Source organism: Galeopterus variegatus, unplaced genomic scaffold (genome assembly GCF_000696425.1).
Source record: "Galeopterus variegatus unplaced genomic scaffold, G_variegatus-3.0.2 Scaffold912, whole genome shotgun sequence".
Classification (NCBI taxonomy): Eukaryota; Metazoa; Chordata; class Mammalia; order Dermoptera; family Cynocephalidae; genus Galeopterus; species Galeopterus variegatus.
In genome coordinates this window covers 107,879-129,739 of record NW_007727023.1, presented here as the reverse complement: position 1 = coordinate 129,739, position 21,861 = coordinate 107,879, and the positions used below count along the sequence as shown (strand labels likewise).

At 50.8% G+C, this 21,861-nt stretch overlaps 1 protein-coding gene across 3 annotated transcripts in view; it reads left to right on the top strand.

The window, feature by feature from the left end:
- Positions 1-21,861, top strand: part of GSN (gelsolin) — a 48,436-nt gene that overhangs the window by 7,606 nt on the left and 18,969 nt on the right. The window contains exons 1-6 of one of the 3 annotated variants that reach the window (XM_008573371.1): positions 10,325-10,472; positions 11,910-12,114; positions 12,828-12,982; positions 18,826-18,927; positions 19,549-19,608; positions 21,309-21,458. In XM_008573371.1, coding sequence (XP_008571593.1) covers positions 10,329-10,472; positions 11,910-12,114; positions 12,828-12,982; positions 18,826-18,927; positions 19,549-19,608; positions 21,309-21,458 — 816 coding nt within the window. In that variant the 5' untranslated portion in view covers positions 10,325-10,328. Of the gene's footprint in view, positions 1-10,272; positions 10,473-11,909; positions 12,115-12,827; positions 12,983-18,825; positions 18,988-19,548; positions 19,609-21,308; positions 21,459-21,861 lie in introns of those variants that run through there. The other 2 variants (XM_008573370.1, XM_008573372.1) reach the window with 2 other exon arrangements.

Below are 21,861 nucleotides of genomic sequence, written 5' to 3'. Positions count from 1 at the left end.
CGGGAGCACTGCAAGCAGCAGCAGGAGCCAATTTTCTCCTCCTCACAAAGGCCTGTCTGTTTTTTTTTCCTCCTCCTCCCTGTCTCTTTGGATGCCAAAGAGTAGGAGTGTCCCAGAGGTATGGTGGGGCCTGGAGTACCCCCCACCATCCCATCAGCTCATATAGGGTCAAGGCAAGGGGCCAAGTCCACAGCTCAGGAAGGGCCTGCCAGGCCCCCAGATCCTCTCTCTCTGGGGCAGCTGTGAGCGCCAGCGTTGGCTGGGGCCGAGCCGGGTAATTTTCCTCTACTCTCCCTCCGCTCCCCTCCCTGGCTGCCACTCCTGGCTGTGAGCGTGTCTGCATTGTGGGGCTTAGGAGAGAGAGGGAGAGCCTCACTGCTGTTGAGGCTGAGAAGCAGATTGCTAACAGCTGCTGTGGGAGGTGGGTGGTGGGGGTGTGGAGGTGTGGGAGAGGAGGCCGTGGCTGGCTGCCTGGCTAACATTTCTTGAGTCGTCCTGGCACCTGGCACTCATTTCCTTTATCTTGGCTCATCTGCACAGGAGCCCCAGTAGCCTGAGGAGGAGACTGAGTCTCAGAGAGGCGAAGAGCTTGCCCAGGATCACAGAGAGGCACAGCCAAGGCTAGACCCCTGGTCTCCTGGAGGGAGGAAATTGAGGTCATATAGAGGCAAGGTTAGATGGCACAGAGGACATTGTTGGTGGGTGATGACATCCAAGGGCATGTGGGCACCAGATCATAGAGCACCGAGCTTAGGAGTCCTGACTTCTTTCTGTCTGCACTGGGGGTGTGGAAGGGTCTTGAGCAGGGAATGATCCAATCTCTATGGGTAATGGGCTGGGCGGGGGGAGTGGAAGCTGGTTCACTGATTCCAGAGAAAAGATGGGGACACTGAACCAGGATAGTGGTTGGGGTTTAGGGGGTGGGAAGTGGGTATAAAGTGGGGAGTGATGGTGCTGAGCATGTCTGCTCTCATCTCAGCCCTTAGTTCTGTCCTGGTGGGATGGCTCTGGTTGGACCCTGCCTTCAAGGGTATCCCAGAGGGTTCTAGAAGCCCCCAGAGAGACAGGCACTTGGAGGATGATGGTGACTGAGCAGGTGCCTGGATGAAGGTGAGGCCCAAAGCACACCTGGGGAGGGAAGGTACCACCCATTCCAGAGCCCTGCTTCATGCCAGGCACTGTGTTTTATGTGCTGGATCTTGTTTAAATCTTCCAGCTGGTTTTGATTCTCCTCTGAGCTGGAAAAGGAAGAATAGCATTCCAGTACTCTACTGTTTAGGTAAAAAGGGAGAAAAGTACCTTAAAAAGACCTATTAGAATTAAAAGGATTAATAGCAATAAAAATATCTTTGGATCTCTGATAATTCTACTGTAGTTAAAAATTTGAGATAAATTGCAAAGAATCTCTAATTATGCTATAGTATTTGTAGTCTTTTTTAAAATAAAATTTATGATATATATTTAAGGTATACGACATGATGTTATGGGATACACTTAGATAGTAAAAAGGTTACTACAGTCAAGCAAATGAACATATCCATCATCTCACGTATTTACCTTTTTTGTGTGTATGTGGCACAAGGAGCTAAAATCTACTCCTTTAACATGAATCCCAAATACAGTACAATTCAATCACCTATGTTCCTTGTGTTGTATATTAGATGTCTAGACTCGTTCATCCTACATATCTGCTACGCTGTATCCTCTGAGCTATATCTCCCCACTGGAGTTTTTCGGTAACTGATTTTTACTAGTATCAAGTTCTGGCAGGGCTATGATATAGTCTGACATTGTATACCTCAGGACGCTGAAGCTCAGAGAGGTTGAGAGCCTTGCCCAGTGTCACCCAACTAGTAAGTGGCAGGGCTGGGATCCAGAGCCTTCGTTCTGGACCTCATTCATTGGGTGGGGTCAGAACAGTCTAAATTCAGAGAGGAGGAGCCTGTCCTCCTGACAGGCGTGTCATAAGGAGCGATTCATGGAGAGGGGTAGTAGCAAGGCTGGCTTGAGGGCCTCTCCTGAGATGCTTTCCCATCCTGGCAGCAGCCACCACCCCGGGTTTCCGAACTTTGGTTGGAACCCTTGAGCTCTCCCTTGCTTTGGATGCAAAGACACAGAGGTAGAGGTCAAGGGTAGGTATGGGGGCCAGTGAGCTGTATGTGTATAAGGGCTGGACACATTCTGGTGGGTTGTCTTTGGATGTTATGGTTACTGAGCACCTGCTGTGTGCCAAGCACGGTGCTGGGGGCTCCTTCAATCCTACCAGACACCCCAGTAGGGTAGACGTTGTCACCCCATTTTACGATGAAGTGCCCCAGGAAGAGCCACTTTCCCAAGTCCCCTGTACGTTCATTGCCTGGTATTCCCTTGGCCAGAAGGTCGCTCACCCTTCACCCTGCTGCTCATTTTTGTTACCTTGACTTGGCATGTACTTGTAGATTCTGTTGTCTCACCTCCTCCCTGCAACTGTCCCCGTTTGTCTTTCTCAGGGAGGTCGCCTGCAGGATGCAAACTGACATCCAGACAATGGGCTTGTGCTTCCTGCCAGAGTCCAGCACAAAAGAAATCTTGGCTGTAGTTGGCTGTGCAAGGCTTGGGGACAGAGAAGGGCTTCATTTGGAGCCCACAGTGGGAGAAACACAGCTCCATTATTTGATGTCCTGTGTCATTGTTCTCATCAGGATGGTGATTGGCCTGGGGAGCCTCCACCATCCCTGGTGGATGAACTTGATCCTCAGGCATGCAGGAGGGCACCTTGACCAGATGCATAAACACCATTTACCTTTTGCTCATTTCTTTTAGCATCTCTGAGTCCCAGGGTCTGAAGGGTCCTTAGAGATGGGCTGGTTCGCTGTCACCTGAGTCCTCCTGGCTGGTGACCATTGGGCAGCTCATTATCTCTCAGGAAGAGGGGAAGGAAACCTGCATTTTCTTTTCTAATTTGTTTTTTAATCGTGGTAAAATACACATAACATAAAATTTACCATCTTAACCATTTTTAAGTATACAGTTCCATGGTATTAAATGCATTTAAAATGTTGTGCAGCCATCACCACCATGCACCTCCATATAACTCTTTTCATTTTGCAGAACTGAGACTCTGTACCCATTAAACAACAACCCCTCATTCCCTCCTCTCCCAGCCCCTGGCAACCACCATTCTACTCTCTGTCTCAATGAATTTGACTACTCTCAGTACCTCATGTAAGTGCAATCGTACAGTATTTGTGTTTTTGTGACTGGCTTATTTCACTTAGCATAGTGTCCTCAAATTTCATCTGTGTGGTAGCATATTGTAGAATTCCCCTTCCTTTTTAAAGCTGAGTAATATTCTACCGTATGGATGTACCCCATTTTGTTTATCCATTTATTTGTTGATGGACACGTGGGTTGCTTCCACGTTTGAGCTATTGTGAATAATGCTTCTGTGAACAGGGGTGTACAAATATTTCTTCGAGAACCTGCTTTGGAAACTAGCATTTTTGAACAGCTGTTTTTAAAATTAATTTTTAATTGAAACGTATTGATTGTACATATTTATGGGTTACAGAGTTATATTGCAATACATGTATACAATGTATAATGATCAAATTAGGGTAATTAGCAAATTATCGTTTCTTTGTGATGAGAACATTGAAGCTCTTTTCTTCTAGCCATTTGAGAACACAATAAATTATCGTTAGCTGTAGATGCCTAGCACTCCTGCACACCACTAGAACTTATTTTTCCTATCTTGCTGTAATTTTGTGCGCATTAACCAACCTCTCCCTATCTCCCCCCCCCATCCCCTTCCCAGCCTCTAGTAACCACTGAAGAGCTATTTTATGCAAGGCGTGGTCCTAGGATCTTTCACATTTATGGTCTCATTTAATCCTCTCAACTTGCCTTCAAGAAAGGCATTTTTACCTCTACTTTACACATAAGGAAACTGAGTCTCAGAGAGAGGGAACCTTACCCCAGTCCCCCATCCAACAACAGCAGCTTCCTCTATATGTGCTTGCTTTGTACCAAACACTGTGCTAAGCCTCAAAAGTATTTTGCCTTATTAAATTCTCATGACAGCCCTAGGAAGAAGGTGTTATAATCCCCATTTTACAGATGAGGAAATTGAGGCACAGAGAGCCAAAGCGACTTGCTCAAAGCCACACAGCCAGTAAGTGGTAGGTCAGGGACTTGAACCTGGACTTTTCTGGTGGGGGTTCTTTCCACAATCACATACAGAGGCTGCTCCCTTTGTTTTTCTCCCTCTTGGAAAGTCCTTCTGTGGAGTAGGAAGCTGTCTTCGGTGGCCTCTCCTGCTCATCCGTGCTCTGGCTGGGATATCATAGACCCTGCCTTCCCCAGCAGATGTGCCAACAGAGACTTTGTCCCTTCAAAGTCTTCTGCTGATTCCACAGTCACAGTGTCTGTAGTCTCTGTCCCAATGCTGATTTGTGTTTGTGCCTGGGGTCCCCCAGGGTAGGTTGCGGGATGCTGGGGGGCTGGGACACAGTTGTTTGCAGCTCTCTGCAGCCCCAGCTGGTCTGCCATGCCTCCCAGGGAAGAGGAGATAGACTGCTGAAGTGGGTGGGCCCTAGCAAGAAGGGCCCAGAGCTCATACCCATGGCCAAATTTGTCTGCTTCGAGGGCCTGGGGTCAGGAAGTAGCGGGGCCAGGCCCATCCAAATATCCTGTCCTGGCTCTTAGCAGTAGGTGGGTTTGGCTCCGGAAGCTGGGAAAGGGCCAGTGGCCTTGGTCCTTGTGATAGCTGACCTCCTGAAGGGGGTTTTGGCCAAACCCCACTGGCCATCTCCTCAACAGCTGTCCACACCGGGATGGACTTGGCCAAAGCAGAGGCCCAGCTGGCCCTGCTGCATCATTGAGACTCAGGCCTCTTCTCTGGCCTGGTTATTGAGAGACATGACTTCTAAATCTGCTCTGCCAGGCATTTGCTTTGTGACTCTGAGAAGTCACCCTCTTGCTCTTCGTGTCATTGTCTATGAAAGTGAGGATGGACTAATGAACATTGCTGCTAATACATCCTACTCTGTGCAACGCACCTCAATAGTCTTGTTCTGGATCCTCCAATGGTCCCGCAACTGGACATCATTGTCCCTAACTACAGATGAGAGGCTCAGGGAGGGAAAGTAACTTGCTCCAGGTCACACAGACTAGATTTGAATTCACATGTCACTGTGAAATCTGTAACCTTTCTCCTGCACGACCACAATGCTCTCACTTGTACACATGTGGAACGTAGGCCTCTATGCAAAGAAACCAGACTGTTCATGAACAAGAGTGCTAACTTTTGGGGAGCTGCTGTTGCGTGTTGGGTCTTGGGCTGCCTTACCACTGTGTGAGTTAGGTACCATTCTTCCCATTTTATAGATGAGGAAACTGAAGCCTTGATCACAGGAACTGATTGTGCCAGATTCTAAAACCTGTGTTCTTTCTAGTCCATAGGGCTCCCAGAACTTGTCCAGGCCCTGTCCAGTTTCATTGGGTTTCATAACTGGCTTCTCTGTTTACTGGCCATTGTTCCAATTAGCAAAATCCCAGGCCAGTGGGGCGGGTGCTCCCAGGAGGACCCAGGGAATAGCAGTGAGCCAAAAAGCAAATAAGCTCCAAGAGAGGGCTTCTCATGAGTGGCTGGCTGCCTGGAAAATCAAGCACAACAATGTTTGGGGTGAAAAGAAAAGAACAGGGTGGTGTACTCCAGGCCCAGCCAAAGCCTTTTTGTACACTGTGGCCCAGGGTGGAGGGTAAGGGTGTGGCCACCTCCTCTGGTCTCCGGTAGCTGTTCTGGGAGGCCCACAGAGATACAGAAACTAGCCTAAGGTCACAGAGGGAAGGAGGTCCCAGAGCTGGTTGTGGGGGTCCTGACTACAGGGGATGGAAGGGTCTGCCAGAGACATGTGGGCTGTACAGCCCCATTCTGTGGCAGATACTGAGAAGCTGCCTACTGTGTATGTGCTGCTGGGCAGGACACAGGAACAGCCAAGATCAGAAGTCAAGAGGATCTGAGGTATAGAGAGGGGCAGGGACTAGAACATACCCACATAGCAAGTTGGTGGCAACCTGGGCTGCCTCCAAGTTAGAGGAGTCATGCCAGACCTGAGTGCCATGTGGCACAGAGTGTAGGGGCCACTGTCTGTCCTCTACACAGTGGCCACAGCCTGGGGATCTTCTGAGACAAGCCTTTGTCCTGGCACTTCCATCAGTTATGCAGAGGGCTAGAGGACTTTCCAGTGCTACCTGCTGCCTTGGCCTGGGAGGTGTGGTGGGGACATCTGCCTCAGAGACTCCTGGCTGCTGGGCATGGCATGGGCTTGACTGGTTAAGTGACTGCATCGCTTTGCCTGGAAAGGTCACGGTTGCACTCTGCCCGGGCCAGGTGGTGCAGGAGCTCCTGCTTGATCTCCCCAGACAGAGTGTTCGCTTTGGACAACCGGACTTGTATTTGAATCTCAGCAACCCCTCTTTCCAGCTGAGTGACTCTTAAGGACGTGACTGAACTGCCTTGAGACTCAGTTTCCCTGGCTGAGCCCAGAGGTGAGGTGGCATGCTGCTATCAGTGACTGCAGCGCCTCCTTCCTCAAGTCAGGGTCCCAGGACTATCTGACTGAAAAGGGCCTGTAGAGGTGACCTGGTCCAATGTTCCCATTTTACAGATGGGAACCCGGAGGCTCAGCGACTTTTAGGTTCTGGATATGGTTGCATAGGCGGTATTCTGGAGTGCTAGGGCTAGGAAAGAGACTGAGAGTCAGAACATCAGGGCCTACCCTGTATTTTGCCTATGGAGATGCTGAGGCCTGGAGAGAGATAATGACTTGCCCAAAGTCACCCAGGAAGTCAGTGGCAGAGCCAGCCCTAGCACTGGGGCCTCTTCCTTTCCACATAGAGGTCTTTCTCTTGTATCCAAATTCCCCCATTCCCTTGAATTCATATATCCTCTTCCAGGCAAGGAGCAGAGTAAGACAACGTTGTCCCCGTCATAGTCTACACATGTCGCCCTGTAGTGAGGGTTTCCAGGCTCTGGGATCCCAGAGGGCAGGGGCCAGGCCTGCTCACAAGCTCTCCAGTGCCAAGGTCCCAGGCTCCAGGGCTGTATGGCAGGCAAAGCTGCAGGGTCTTTGTGATTATTAATCTGTGACCAGTGACTATGGGGTGGTAGTCAGTGACCTCTGGGGCCAAGGCTAAACCACAACAACGCTCTGTTAATTAATCACCATTTGGGCAGGTTGGGGCCACACTGCTCCAGAAAGGGCTGCTGAGCTGGTCTAGCTGCTGGCTCAGGTTCACTCTGGGGCCTGGGAGGACAAGGAAGTTTCTTCTCTAAACTTGTTTAGATTTTGCAAATTGTTGAATGAACAGGCATCACTTTAAGTATATTTTAAAAGGTCTCTGGATTAGTATTTTATTAAAAAAAAACAATCAAATACCAAAACTATATTGGGTACATGTTTGTAAAGTTTAAAACCTTACAGCAATGCTGTTAAAGAATTTTTATTTTTTATTTTTTTAATTTTTTTAAAGATGACCGGTAAGGGGATCTTAATCCTTGGCTTGGTGTTGTCAGCACCACGCTCAGCCAGTGAGCGAACCAGCCATCCCCATATGGGATCCGAACCCGGGGCCTTGGTGTTATCAGCACCGCACTCTCCCGAGTGAGCCATGGGCCGGCCCAAAGAATTTTTAGCCAGTATATCGAGGTATAGCTTATATACCGTAACAGTTCACCCACTGTTAATCTATGATTTTTAGATTTGATCATTTGTATAATCATCACCATAATCCATTGTTAGAACATTTTTGTCACCCTAAAAAGTTCCTTCATGCCAATTGCAGTGATCTGGGCACCTCCTACAGCCTCAGGCAGACACAGCAATTTTTGAGAGTGAGTCTTCTCCCTCATCCCTTTTGACCAAACTGCCTTAACAGTTGGTGTTTACCCTCTTTGCTTTTTAGGGGTATACGCAAAAACATACACCCTTGTAAAAAAAGGAAGAGTGTATCCATTCTATAGTTATTGTTGTGCGATTTGCTCTTTGCACATGGAGATCTCTCTGTGCTTACTGAGTGCGTACTGTGTGCCAGGCACAATGAGATCTAGGTCATTCTTTTTTCACAGCTGCATAGTGGTCCATTGTATGCTCGCTCCATAATTTATTTAGCCAAGGACATTTGGGTCCCTTCCACTTTTCTTCAGACAATTCTTCAGTGAACATCCTTGCACGTATATTTTTGTGTTTGTCAGTAAGTAATTCTGTAGGAAATGGAACTGTTGTGGCATTGTGTGTTTTGAATTGGGACAGTCAAATTGTTATCCAGAGAAGTGAAACCAGTTTACGCTTCCATCAAGAGCATATGAGAGCTCTGGGGTTTTTATCATCCTCCCAATGGCTGGGGGGAGAGGTGAGCTCTCTGAATTTAGGCCAGGGCTTGCCCACTGCAGGCTCAGCAGGCCCAGGCCTGGACTTACAAGGACATAGACCCCTGAGAACTCAGGCATCCCTCTGGGGCTCCCCACAGACACTGGGATAAGATTCAGACTTCAGTGTGGCACACAGGCCTCTGTGACACCCACCACCCTCTCCAGCCTCACCTCTTCTTGCTCCCGTGTTTGCGAATGGACGACCCCTCATTATTCACTTATTCATGGGCTGTGGCTTTATGTCTGCCTGCCCTCTGCCTTTGCTGTTCCCTCCCCTGGAATGCTTTTTCTTCTCAATCTCCAGCCTCCCTGTTCTTCAAGGCCCAGGTCACAAGTCCCTTTCCCCATGAGGCCTTCTTATACTCCCGCCAGTCTGAACTGTCTTCTGTCTGTGTTCCCGTCGCCTTTTATCTGACCCACATTCCCCCTTAAGTGGGAGGAAGTGGTGTGTGGGAGAGGGCAAACTTCAGCCTGATTAGATAGAGCCTGGGCTCCAGGAGGAGCTGGGATGGGTGACTACAGCTTGTGGGGAGGGGACAGAGAAGTTCCCATGGACCTAGCTGCAGTCCAGGCTATTGTCATACACATGGACTGATTTAATTTTCAGCAACTACTATACCCATTGAGTAGATGAGGAGACTGAAACATCGAAAATAAAAAGTAACTTAAGCACAGTGGAGGCGGGAATCAAACCCAGGTCTCTGACTTCCCAATTCTCCTTTCTGTCATTGTATCAGGCTGCAAGGGGAAGGGGGGATCTGGGATGCAAAGAGAACTTAGATGTAGACAAGGGTCCAGCAGAGTGGAGGGAGGTGGGAAGCTGGCCAGGTGAGTCTGAATAGCACTTCTAACCCAATGACTGGATGCCTCTAGTGGGAGGGTGGAGGGATGGGAAGCGAGCCTGGCAGTGCACAGGAGACTCAAATCCTGTCTTCCCCAGGGGGGGTCAATAGATAATGCCTAAAATGGAAAAATACTTCTAGAAGCAAGGGGGGCTTTTTACTTAGAGATATGAAGGTAAACCCTGAATTATCAGCTAAAGGAGATAGAAGGGTTGCCCTGGGGAGAGGTAAATGGGATTGAGAGCGAACAAGGTTGTACACACATGTGGCTTTCTGGTCTGATCAAAATCAAACTTTTAATAAACAAAAAAATGTTTTAAAAGGAGAAAAGAAAGACCCTCATAAGTAAAGGAGAACCAGCAGTCCCAGGAGCTGAAAGTGCTGCTCGGCTGCTCTCTCAGTCTTGCTGGGCTCAGTGCCCAGTGAAGCGGTGGTACTTGCACTGCTGGCGGAGCTGGTGGCATCCAGGCCCTTATGCGAGGGTTGGGCCCAGACCCGGTACTGCCCGAGTTCAAATCCTGACAGTACCGCTTACAAGTTGTATGCAAGTTGCTTAACCACTCTGTGCTCAGTTTTCCCCTCTGTAAAATGGGCTGTCGAGAGTACCCATTCTGAAAAGGATGTTCTGATTTGTCAGTTAGTGGAAAGCATTCAAACAATGTCAGTTCGTGTTGATATTTTTTGCTGGAGATGTTAGTGCGGAGAGGAGAGGGGCCTTGCGTGGGTCACACGCGGCTCAGCTGGGCTCCCCGCGGTTCCCGCGTGTGTGCATTTAGCGTGCACCGAGTTAGCGCCTGTTGTATGTCAGGTCCTGTGCTGCGCTTCCGCCCCGGTGCTGGGGTGCAGGGTTGGCCGCTCCCAGTCGGGAGGGTCCGGGTGGGAACCCAGATGTCTCGTGTCCAAGATCCGGGACTGATCCCCGCCCCCGCCCCCGGGCCCGCGGGGGCTCAGCCCTGCCCCGCGCCCTCCCGGCGGGGCGGTCCCCGGCTTGGGCGGGCTGGGCAGGCAGCTACTTAAGGCCGGCGACCCTGAGCCGCGGCCGCCGACTGGGTCCTCTGCCGCCGTCTCCGGCCATGGCTCCGCTCCGCTCCGCGCCCGCGCTGCTCGGCGCTCTGGTCCTGGCGCTGTGCGCGCTGTCGCCGCCGGCCGGTGCGGCCACCGCGTCGCGGGGGAGAAGCCAGGCTCAGTCGCCCCAGGGGCGGGTGCCCGAGGAGCGGGTGAGTGCCCGGGGGGCCCCGGGGCTCCCGGAGTAATTCTCTATTGTAAGTTCTTGCAGATACAGCGCTAGGAAAAGGGGAGTAATTCAGGTCTAGAATGGAAAAACTGTTTTGTTGCTTTGTAAGTATCTCTGGCTGCTTCTGGGGCTCGCGTTGGGGTGGGAGCCTCGGGGGGCCCTGGCTGTCGTTTCCCTGCCCGAGAGGCTAACCTGACCTTGGCCGGATTTCCTTCTCCCACCCCCCTTGGGATTTCTTACCCGCCTCTGCCGCCTGATTTCTCTCGTTACTCGTCTAATTTCTCCTCCCCGCTGCCTTATTTCTCTCCTTCCGTTTTCCGATTTCTTCTTCCATTTCAGGCTCCTCCTCCTCGTTTGCTGTCTCTCTCCCTCTCCAGTGTTTCCTCCTCTGCTGTCTCCTCTGCCCCACCTGGTTTCCCCTCTCCCTCCTGTTTCCCTTCTGTGTTTCCCAGCTCCTCTGCCCGAGTTCTTCTTCTCCCGTCTGGTTTTTACTCCCACCAGATCTCTCCTCCGGCCCGAGGTGCCCTGTGCCTGCTGACTTACGCCCGCAGCTGCAGCCTAACCTTCCTGCGTCCTCCCGATCTCTAGTCCCAGTGCATGTCTGACAGCCTGTCCCGCATCCTTGATCACCTCGTCTTCAGCAGGCTCCTGCAGACCCCGGCTGTGTCCTCTCCGCCTTTTTTAAGAAATGGAATTTGGGGGTGGGGTGGGGTGGGGGGCAGGAGGGAGGAGGCAGACAGCGCAGGAGGCCACTTGGGCTCAGACATCTAGACCCTTCTTGGCGGGTGGTGATGGGGCACGGAAAATCTTCCCACTTTCAAAGAGCAAATGCAAACAGGCTGTGTGACCTTGGGCCAGTCCCCTCCCCTCTTGTGCCTCAATTTCTGCAGAGTGTCACTGGATAATGAGCTCTCTGAGGGCTTCTAGTTCTAAGAGCCATTGAGGATGCTGAAAGGGAGCCATCTGAGCCCCCAGGGACCCCTAGGTTTACCACTGCTTTCTGAGAGGGTCTACCAGTAGTCCCAGAGCTCTTAGAGCCTGGACAAGTGCAGTTTCCAAGGTGGAGTTCTCTGGCAGAGTCAGTTCACCTCTCTACACCTCAATTATCACGTCCAATTGGCACTAGGAAGAGAAGGGAGGAAGAGCCGTCTGTCCCCTCATCACCAGAGAAAGCAGATTTGGAATCTGAATAGGAGACAGACCCTGGCCAAGGCACAGGATCTGGAGCATAAACTCTTGCCCTGTTTGCTAACTCATCAAGGCGGGGGTGCTTAGAAGAGGGTAGACTCACCTCAGGGGTGGGGAGAACAGGAGGCTCAAGTGAGATGCTCTTGGTGCTGGAAACCACCCTCCCTCATGCCCGGGGTTTCTCTCTGCCAAGTCTCGTGTCCTGCTCAGGCTCTGCCCTGTCTCTCCCCAGCCCAGCAGCATGGTGGTGGAACACCCCGAGTTCCTCAAAGCAGGGAAGGAGCCCGGCCTGCAGATCTGGCGTGTGGAGAAGTTCGACCTGGTGCCCGTGCCCCCCAACCTTTATGGAGACTTCTTCACAGGCGATGCCTATGTCATCCTGAAGACGGTGCAGCTGAGGAACGGGAATCTGCAGTACGATCTCCACTACTGGCTGGGTGAGGCCAGCCCTGCCCAAGCCCTGCTCCAGCCCCCTGCCCTGTGCTGTACATGGACCTTTGAGGCATGGGCCCCAGGAAGCGCCGAGGAAGCTAACTGATTATTGAGCACCAAGTATGTGCCAGGCCCTTGCCTAGTGGTTCCTTGCCCCCATATTCCAGAGCAGCCCGACCTAGTTCAGACCCCAGCTCTGCCCCTGCCTCATGGTCTGCCCTTTGGCAAGTCACTTGATGTCTCTGTGGAGTGGACATGATGATAGAGCCACACTACGTCACAGGCAGTCAGACCTGCGGGTGACCTGGGACCCCTCCACAGCTTCCATAGCCCAGCTCTAGTAACCCCCAAGTTTGTCCTTCAGAGTCAGGAGCCTGGAGTCACTGCCACAGCTCTGCCATGTGACCCTGTATGTCCTGCCCCCTTACTGAGCCTCAGTTTCCTAATCTGTGAATTGAGCTGATGCTCCCAGTCCCAAGTCTATGCTCAGGAGGAGTCAGAGTGAGTGTCAGAGCTGGGAGGACCCTTAGAGAAAAATGGGGTGCAGCCCCCCACCATCCCCATTAAACAGATGGATTAACTGAGACTCACAGAAGGCAGGGGCTCGCCCAGCTTCTACAGTTATGCCAGGGCAGTGCTGGAGGCCTTGACTCCGCTTACCCAGGAGACTGGGACCACTTTGGGGAAGCCAGGCTTATGCTGCTCTGCCATCCCTTAGGCAATGAGTGCACCCAGGATGAGAGCGGGGCGGCTGCCATCTTCACCGTGCAGCTGGACGACTACCTGAATGGCCGTGCAGTGCAGCACCGCGAGGTGCAGGGCTTCGAGTCGGCCACCTTCCTCGGCTACTTCAAGTCTGGCCTCAAGTACAAGGTGGGTTGGGCCCTACCTTGCTCGGGTGGCGGGGACAGATAAACCAATGACAGGATTCACTCTGGTCCCCCCCCGTCTTTTGGCCTTGTGGGACAATAGACAGATAGGTCACAGGTCAGGCTTTGTAGTCAACCAGTCCTGGGTTTGAATCCTAGGCCCTTCCTTGCTGTATAGCCTTGGGCAAGTCACATTCCCTCTCTTAGCCTCCGATTTCTTATCTTAAAATGGGGAGAAGAAAATTCCCCATAACTTTATAGGGTTGTCTTCCCAGCCCCAGCAGTGAGGAGTGGGCCAGAGGTAGAAACCCAGCCCTTCTCGCAGGCCCCAGGGGGCTTGGGCCTCATCCTGTTTTGGCACCCCTTAATTCTTAGGGCCCCGCAAACAGAGGGCCTTGTGTTAGTTCTTTGATAGGGCACTCTTTGTCATATCCTTCTTGCTGTTCACTAGAATCCCACTTGAACTTGAATTCTTGAGAGGCTGGGCTAAGGCAGAGCTCTTCCCTCAAGCTCCCAGCCAGGTAGGGCTGAGCCAACCAAGCTGGAGCCCCAAGAAGCTGCCCCCAAAACCCCGTGTGACTCCAGTAAGCCACTTGACCTCCTCAAGCCTCCCTTTCCTCTCTGGTTCCATGAGAGCCAGTTGTGCCTGCCCTACAAGGCTGGGGAGAGGATTAGGTGAAGGAGTGGTCAAGAAATGCCTTGCATGGAGCTTGGCTCCTTGAAAAGCCACAGGGAAAGCTATTGTTTTGCAGAGCTGGGGTTCTCTTTGGTTAGGATAGGGAAGGGATCATAAGATTTCATAGCCAGATGGGCCTTAGTGTCAGAATCCAAATCTCTCATTTTACAGGGGGAGGGGGAACTGAGGCACAGAGAGCTTTAAGCCCAGGGTCACACAGTCAGTTGGTGCCAGAGCCAGGACCAGAATGCAGATCTCCTGACTCCCACTGTTCTTTCCACTAAACCAACGTGCCTCTCATGACCAGGGTTCTAGGGTAGGGTTCAAGCCCTGTCTGTGCCTCTGATGTGCTGTGTCACCTTAGAGAATTCACTGTTCTTCTCTGGGCTTCAGTTCTCAGTGTAAATGGGAGCAGTGACCCTGTCTGCTTGGGTGAAGCACAAGGAATTGAATCGTGAGAAAGGGCCAGTGAGACTCAGATAGCAAAGGGCAGGGTGTGTCCTGGGAACAGCAGCCTGGGACTGGGTGTGGCTGGGTTCCCAGGAGTTTGCCCTGCTCCTCCTGCTGAGCCGTCCAGCTCTGCCATCTTCCTACAGCCCCTTGTGGGGCCTTGGTACCTTGAAGAAGAAGCGGTGAGAAGGTTGGGAGCCAGGCCCCTGAGCTGGAGATAACTCATTTTACCCTAGAGGTAGTTTCTAGTATTAGCCCCATTTTATAAATGAGGAAAGTAAGGCACAGAGATGTTAAGCAACTTGTCCATGTTCACACAGCTAGCATAAGTGATGGAACTGGGATTCAAACCCTGCTGCGAAGGGCCTAGCCCAGAGCTGGTAAAGAGTGGGCATTTCGAGATTCCCAGATCTTTGATCTCTGCTCTGATAGGGACTTGGATCTGCAATTTAGCGAGCCTCCCCCAACCCCAGGTGATTTTCTGGGATGTTCTTAGATCACAGTCTGAGGAATTGCTCCAGAGGATGAGTTCCCAACCCAGGCCTAGATTTGGGGCTTCAGTCCTAAAGGCACTGGCTCCTGATGGAAATGCGAAGTCCAGTGCTGGTCCTGTTTACCACCTTCTGCAAGTCCTCAAGCTGCCCCCGCACTTGGCAGGCCCTGCCCAAGGTTCTGGCCTGGCGCCCTCATCAATTATAGATCCCAGAGGAGCAGAGCTTGTTATGCAAGACTTGTTCCCGTGAAAGCTTCTTCCTCGGAGCCAGTTTTGTCCTCCGAGTGTGAGAAGGGGCAAGGAGGGGTCAGGGAGCCACTAGAAAGGGCTGTTTTGGGTCTTGGCCCTCTTGTTCTGTGACCCCCCCCCCAAATCCCTAAAAGTCACTGCACTGCAAGATTCCTTGATTCCTCCTTCGACTCCTCTTGCCCCCCCTCCATTCCAACAGAACCCTGGAGACCCCCTGGGGCTGGGTTATTTGAAACCCTTTGTTCAAATGGAATCTGGGCTGGGCAGGGTCCTAGGAGCTCCCGGACCTGAGGAACAGGACTAGAAAACCACAGAACTTGCAGTTTTTCCGTCCTCCCTCCCATTTCTTAGATAAAGAACTCTGAGTTTAGAAGGTGGAAGGGACCGGCCCCCATCAATTCATTTTTCTTTGTTTTATAAACAGTTTACCAGTTTTTTCACGTAAATCTTTGTTGCTTACCCCCACCCGTCCCCTTCCTTACTATAGGAGTAATACAAGCTTATTATAAAATGTCGAACATTTGGAAATATAGGTTTTAGAAAGTAAAAGGTCCCCATGATTCTACCCTTGGTTATATACACCTAATAGTGATTACTTTTTTCCTCTCTCTATGAATATTACCACTTTTAATTTGGAAAGTGGCTTTTCAAACCATTCGTTTTATTGAATTTTATTCAAATAATTTGATACCAATCATGTCCACCTAGTGATTAGAATGTAGAAAGAAACAACCAATCCTAAAGATTATAGTAAAAATAGGGAAAAAAAAGATTAAAAAATTTCTGCTCCCTGCCATTAGACATTAGATCCACTAATATCTTCAAAAGCTTGCTTTTATTATTTTTTTGTTAACTAATCTTTCCAAGTCTAATCCTCTAGATCAGTAAGATTAGAGGGGTGAGTTAATCAGGAAACTCACGGCCACAATCAGAAATCAAGTATGTTTTTATTTTATAAATTAATGTACAGAAAATTTCTGATAACTGAGATTTATGGCATAAAGCAACCCTTTTCCTTTTTTAAAAAAAGTTTTCTGGGGCCGGCCCAGTGGCGCACTGCTACAGTGCGCCGCTTGGGAAGCGCGGTGGCGCTCCTGCCGAGGGTTCGGATCCCACATGCAGACCAGCCACTCACTGGCTGAGCGAGGGGCGGGAGCAACACCGAGGGTTGCGCCTGCAACACTGAGGGTTGCGATCCGTTGCCGGTCACGAAAAAAGACAAAAAGGAAAAAAAAATTTTCTATTTTTTAATAACCAAAATAAAAGACAGTCTGGAACATATTAAGTATTTTAGGGGTGTATAAAAAAGTTAATGGTCTTTCTTTTCTCCTATTGCCTCATTTTTTTGTCTCTGAGGAGTCAATATAAAAGGTTGATGGGTCCTTCTAGCACCTTTTGGGAAAACTTCTCAGGTTCACTTTCTCTTTACGTCCCGTCCAGCTGCCCATAGACACTCAGGAGTTCCTGGGCAGACAGATGATGAGGCTGGCTCCCTGGAAGGGAGAACTTGGACGTAAAACCCAGCACTGCCACCAAGTAGCTGGGGCCCTGGGCACAGGGTTTACCCTCTCTGAGCCTCAGTTTCCTTGCCCATGAAGTGGGGTGTTAAGTCCCTCCCTCATGGGCCTGTGGTCAGGTCTGCATTGCATGCATATAAAGCAGGTGCCCCAGCAAGAGCTCAGTAAGTGGTGGCCACTGCAGTTAGTACAGGTGAGCACAGGGGCTGCATATTCCTCCCTAAGCTGCCCTTCCTCACCTGCTCTCCATCAGGCATGGCTACATCGCTCTCAGAACCTTCATGTCTCCCTGTACTTCCCTCCCCGCCAGCCATGATCATGTCCTTTGAACTCTGCTCTGCTCTCAGAGCCCAGGCACCTGTGCCATCCAGTGCTTGGGCCCCCCTCGGACCTGGTCCCTTATCCAGGAGCCCCCACTCACTCCTGATGATAGGAAGAATTACTACTGTTTTGTGATTCAGTTGTGGGCAGCACAGTCAGGAGTGGAAGCAGTGATCCTAACCCCAGCTCCACACTGAGGTCATTCACACAGAGTGGCCAGCCCGCAGCTCCCTTTGAAGACCCTTGAAGCAGGGCCAGGGCAGTAAGTCAGCCAGCTCTGTGCACACATTGGCCGCACGGCTGAACCCAAGGCAACTCTTGAAAGGCCTCATTAATACCAAGAAGGGACACCAGGGGGCGCCCCAACCACCAGCAACAGGAAAACACGTTTCTACTTGAAAGGTGCTCTGAACAGTGGCTTGTTCCTGCCTCCCAGCCTGGGCGACCCTAGTGACCTTTGCTCTGAAAAAACCTGATATTGGGGGAAGAACGTGGGTCTTACATAATCAGACGCACCTGGGTTCGAATCCTAGCTCCACCATCTAGCAGCTGCAAGACCTCAGGCAAGTCCCTGCACTTGTGGAAAGTGGACTTTCTTCATCTGTGAGATGGGGTAATGATACTCCCTCTAGATGATACAGGCAAAATGCCCAGCACAGTGAGTATTGTCATTTCACAAATACATACACAAGGGTACTGCAGAAACTTCATGGAAAAACAGAATTGAAAGATAAATATGAACCTTTCCCTAAACTTTCTGAAGTACCCTCATATTGCTTACTATGGGTAGACATAGGAGCCCAATTTAAACTGGTTTCCTCTGTCTCCTTGGACTCCGTGAGTCTGGGTGGCTACAGTCAGACTTAGCTTAGCTCTGCAAAGTGGGCTGGGCAGAGGGGACCTGGGTGGGGTGGCTGCGTTTCTGGCCTTAGTGGAAGCCCCTCTGTGTCTACCTCCAAGATGCGTTGGGCACGGAGACCAGTACCAGGTTAGAGGCAGGAGGCAAGGAGTCAAGCCTTGGCTTTAGTACATACGTGCTGAGCATGCTTCAGTAAGTCATTCCACTTCTCTGGGCTTTAGCTTCCCATGGGGAAAATGGGGTGCTGTGTAAGGTCCCTTTCAGTTCTGATGTGACAGTCCTGGGCTGGGCACTGCTCTCAAGAAAGCCTGACTGACTTTTCTTGACTTTCTATTGGGCTGAAGGCAGTCGTAGCAGCTGCAGGGAAGCCCTCCTGAAGGTCCCATCCCTGGGACTTGGTGACGAGTGCAGAGGGTGGTGGAGCAGGGGTCTATGTCTCCACTTCAGAAAGAAGAGGCCTAAGCCTCAGAGAAGGGAAGAGAGTCACCGAAAGCCACCCAGCTCTGTCATGGCAGAACACTATCCCTTCCCCTCTGAAGGCACAGCTGGTTGGGACTTCCGTGGTAATGGAGGAGGAAGGAGACGGATGCCCGGGCTGGAGCAGTTCAAGAAGACTTCCTGGAAAGCCTTGCAGGAGGGGAAGGATTTGGATTAGCACTTTTCAAAATGGGTTTTGCAGAGCACTCAAGCTGGAAGCAAGATGTGGTGGAAAAATGCTGTGTGAAACAGAAGGCAAACAAGTTTGTTCTCCATAGATGGGCCGAGCCTTTGTTGTGCTCACGTGCACATGTGACAGTCAGCAAGAGGAGCATGAGTATGGAGCACTCCCTGTGCTCATTTGATCATGGAACCCCTTTCTTGCAGAGTAACTTGGGGCACTAAGGAGTCATTGAACATTTCTTGGGAAATGCTGATTTTGACGAAGGAATATTGGCAATTCTTTGATCCAGGGAAATGGCTCCGGGGTCTTTGTTAGTGGAATATGAGATTCAAAGGGGTGGCAGCATGATGCAGTGGGGAGGGAGTCTGTCGCTTCTTAGCTGTGTGGCCTTGGGCAAGCTTTATTCCTTTTCTTAACCTCCTTTTCCTTCTCTTAAATGGGCGGAAGAATGTCCCAGTCTCAAGGTAGTGTGTGTGAAAATCCCGTGTTGACTGAGCATCCCATGTTGCAGGCCACACTGGTCCATATGCCAGAATTCCCTTGCCTCGATCCTACCTCTTCCCCATATCTGCCTCCTTGGAACCTCTTCCCTAGACTAACGCTGTCTCCTTGACTCGACAGAAAGGAGGCGTGGCATCAGGATTCAAGCACGTGGTACCTAATGAAGTGGTGGTGCAGAGACTCTTCCAGGTCAGAGGGCGGCGTGTGGTCCGCGCCACTGAGGTGCCTGTGTCCTGGGAGAGCTTCAACAATGGTGACTGCTTCATCCTGGACCTGGGCAACGTGAGTCTTGACCTGCCCTTTCGCAGGAGCCACTGAGGTGCTTCTGGCTAGGCCTGACTTTGGGGATGTGGCGATACCCACGTTTACAGATGTGGACGTGGACAGCACAGACCAGGAAGACCAGCAGGCCCCTGTGCACTGTGTGTGTCAGACAGAGACCTATGCACAGACATGCCCTGTGTGCAGAGGCTCCCACACTGTAGACCCAAGCCTGTCGTGCATGTGTGCACAGACCTTGTGTACACACCATGTGCATGGGGGACCTGGACTTGAACTGACACACGACTCCCTGACATCTTCTGTTCATATGCACATCTCGTTATCTTTTTACATATAGGCACATACTTACAAGTATATGGCAGACGTGGACACAAACCACAGGCTCTTGCCCACCAGGCATGGGCACGTGCAGCATAATGAATGCCCACACATGTAGATTTGAGTGTGTTGTTCAAGGAACCACATGTGTGTGTCATACATGTAGTTGAACATGCACATTGTACATGACAATGTGTGTGGGATGCACTTACCAGGTGCACCTTATAGATAGATGTNACTGAGGTGCCTGTGTCCTGGGAGAGCTTCAACAATGGTGACTGCTTCATCCTGGACCTGGGCAACGTGAGTCTTGACCTGCCCTTTCGCAGGAGCCACTGAGGTGCTTCTGGCTAGGCCTGACTTTGGGGATGTGGCGATACCCACGTTTACAGATGTGGACATGGACAGCACAGACCAGGAAGACCAGCAGGCCCCTGTGCACTGTGTGTGTCAGACAGAGACCTATGCACAGACATGCCCTGTGTGCAGAGGCTCCCACACTGTAGACCCAAGCCTGTCGTGCATGTGTGCACAGACCTTGTGTACACACCATGTGCATGGGGGACCTGGACTTGAACTGACACACGACTCCCTGACATCTTCTGTTCATATGCACATCTCGTTATCTTTTTACATATAGGCACATACTTACAAGTATATGGCAGACGTGGACACAAACCACAGGCTCTTGCCCACCAGGCATGGGCATGTGCAGCATAATGAATGCCCACACATGTAGATTTGAGTGTGTTGTTCAAGGAACCACATGTGTGTGTCATACATGTAGTTGAACATGCACATTGTACATGACAATGTGTGTGGGATGCACTTACCAGGTGCACCTTATAGATAGATGTGTGATGCTTTGTACACACTTGCCTCACAAATCTACGTGAGCACAATCCTGCAAATGGACATGGCCAGGCATTTCACCTCAAACCTCATGTGCAGCCTGTGATATAATGTCCGTGCAAACACAGGCACGCACCGATTTAGTGTAAGCTTTTTGTTGAAGTATAATAGGCATACAGAAAAGTATGCGAATTCTGAGTTGTGCAACTCTATAGATTTCACAAGGTGAACACACCCCTGTGACACTGGGTCAGAAGCAGAACATCACCAGCCCCCCAGAAGGCCCCTGTTGCCCTCCTCCAGTCCCTTCACACCCACAAGGCCTTCACCCCAAGACCGTCATCCTGAACTCTCAACAGCATGGATTAGTTCTGCCTGTTTCTGTGCTTGATACACATGGAACCTTTCTCCTTTATGTCTGACTTCCTTTGTTCGACATTACATATCTGAGATTCATTTATATTGTTGCATTTAGTTATAGATTGCTCATTCTCTTTGCTATTTACGAGTCAGTTGTGTAAGCATACCACAATTTATCCTTTATTTTGTTCTCGGGAGGTTGGGGTGGTTTCTGGTTTGGGGCTATGACATGGAGTGTTACTCAGAACATTCTTGCACAGGTCTTTTGGTGGACATATGAATGTATTTCTGCTGGGGATATGCCTGGGAGTTAGATTGCTGGGTCATAGGGTGTAGGAGTTACTGAGCTTTAGTGGCTGTGGCCAAATGGTTTTCCAAAGTGTTTGTACCCGTTTCTATTCCTATCAGCAGGCAAACATTTTTGTGCACATTGTAGATGTATCACACATCTATCTATAAGGTGCACCTGGTAAGTGCATCCCACACACATTGTCATGTACAATGTGTATGTGCAACTACATGTATGACACACACATGTGGTTCCTTGAACACACTCAAATCTACATGTGTGGGCATTCATTATGCTGCACGTACCCAGACATACCCTGGTGTGCACAGATCACACCTGTTTATTTGGATAATGCACATGTACATGCTCTGCCTGTCCTCACCTGGGCAAGCACAAAACAAGGGGAGCTTGCACACAAGCCGCAGTCTCCTCCTTGCCAAGTCACTGGGCAGGTGTTGTAGGAAGGCCGGGGCACTGGTTTACTGGGGTCTCTGTTTTACAGGACATCTACCAGTGGTGTGGTTCCAACAGCAACAAATTTGAAAAACTGAAGGCCACACAGGTGTCAAAGGGCATCCGGGACAATGAGCGGAGTGGCCGGGCCCGAGTGCATGTGTCTGAGGAGGGCGCAGAGCCTGAGGCCATGCTCCAGGTACCCGTGGGGTGCAGGGTGGGGTGGGCATGGGGACAGGCTGCTCATGACTTTCTTCTATTCAGGAGGCAATTTGAGTCGAGTTTGAGGAAAAGATGCCCTACCCTCTTTAAGACCGTTTGTTTTTCCACCAAGCCTGTAGCTTTAAGGAGTGGGGAACATTAGCTTCCCTGGCAACTCCCAGACTCCCCCGAGAGGTGGGGCTGGAGTCCCCGGACATGGTGCATGTTGGGGGTGTGAGCCACACCCCCAGCATGGAGGGCCAGGTCCTCTGAAGGAGCTGAGGAGGAGGGTATCTCCAGGTCCCCTGAGGGCCAGCCTGGTGCTCGAGTGGGGTCAGAAAGAGACAACTGAGACCCAATCCCCTCTTTCCTCTTCGGACCGTTCCTGGAAGTTTGTTGCC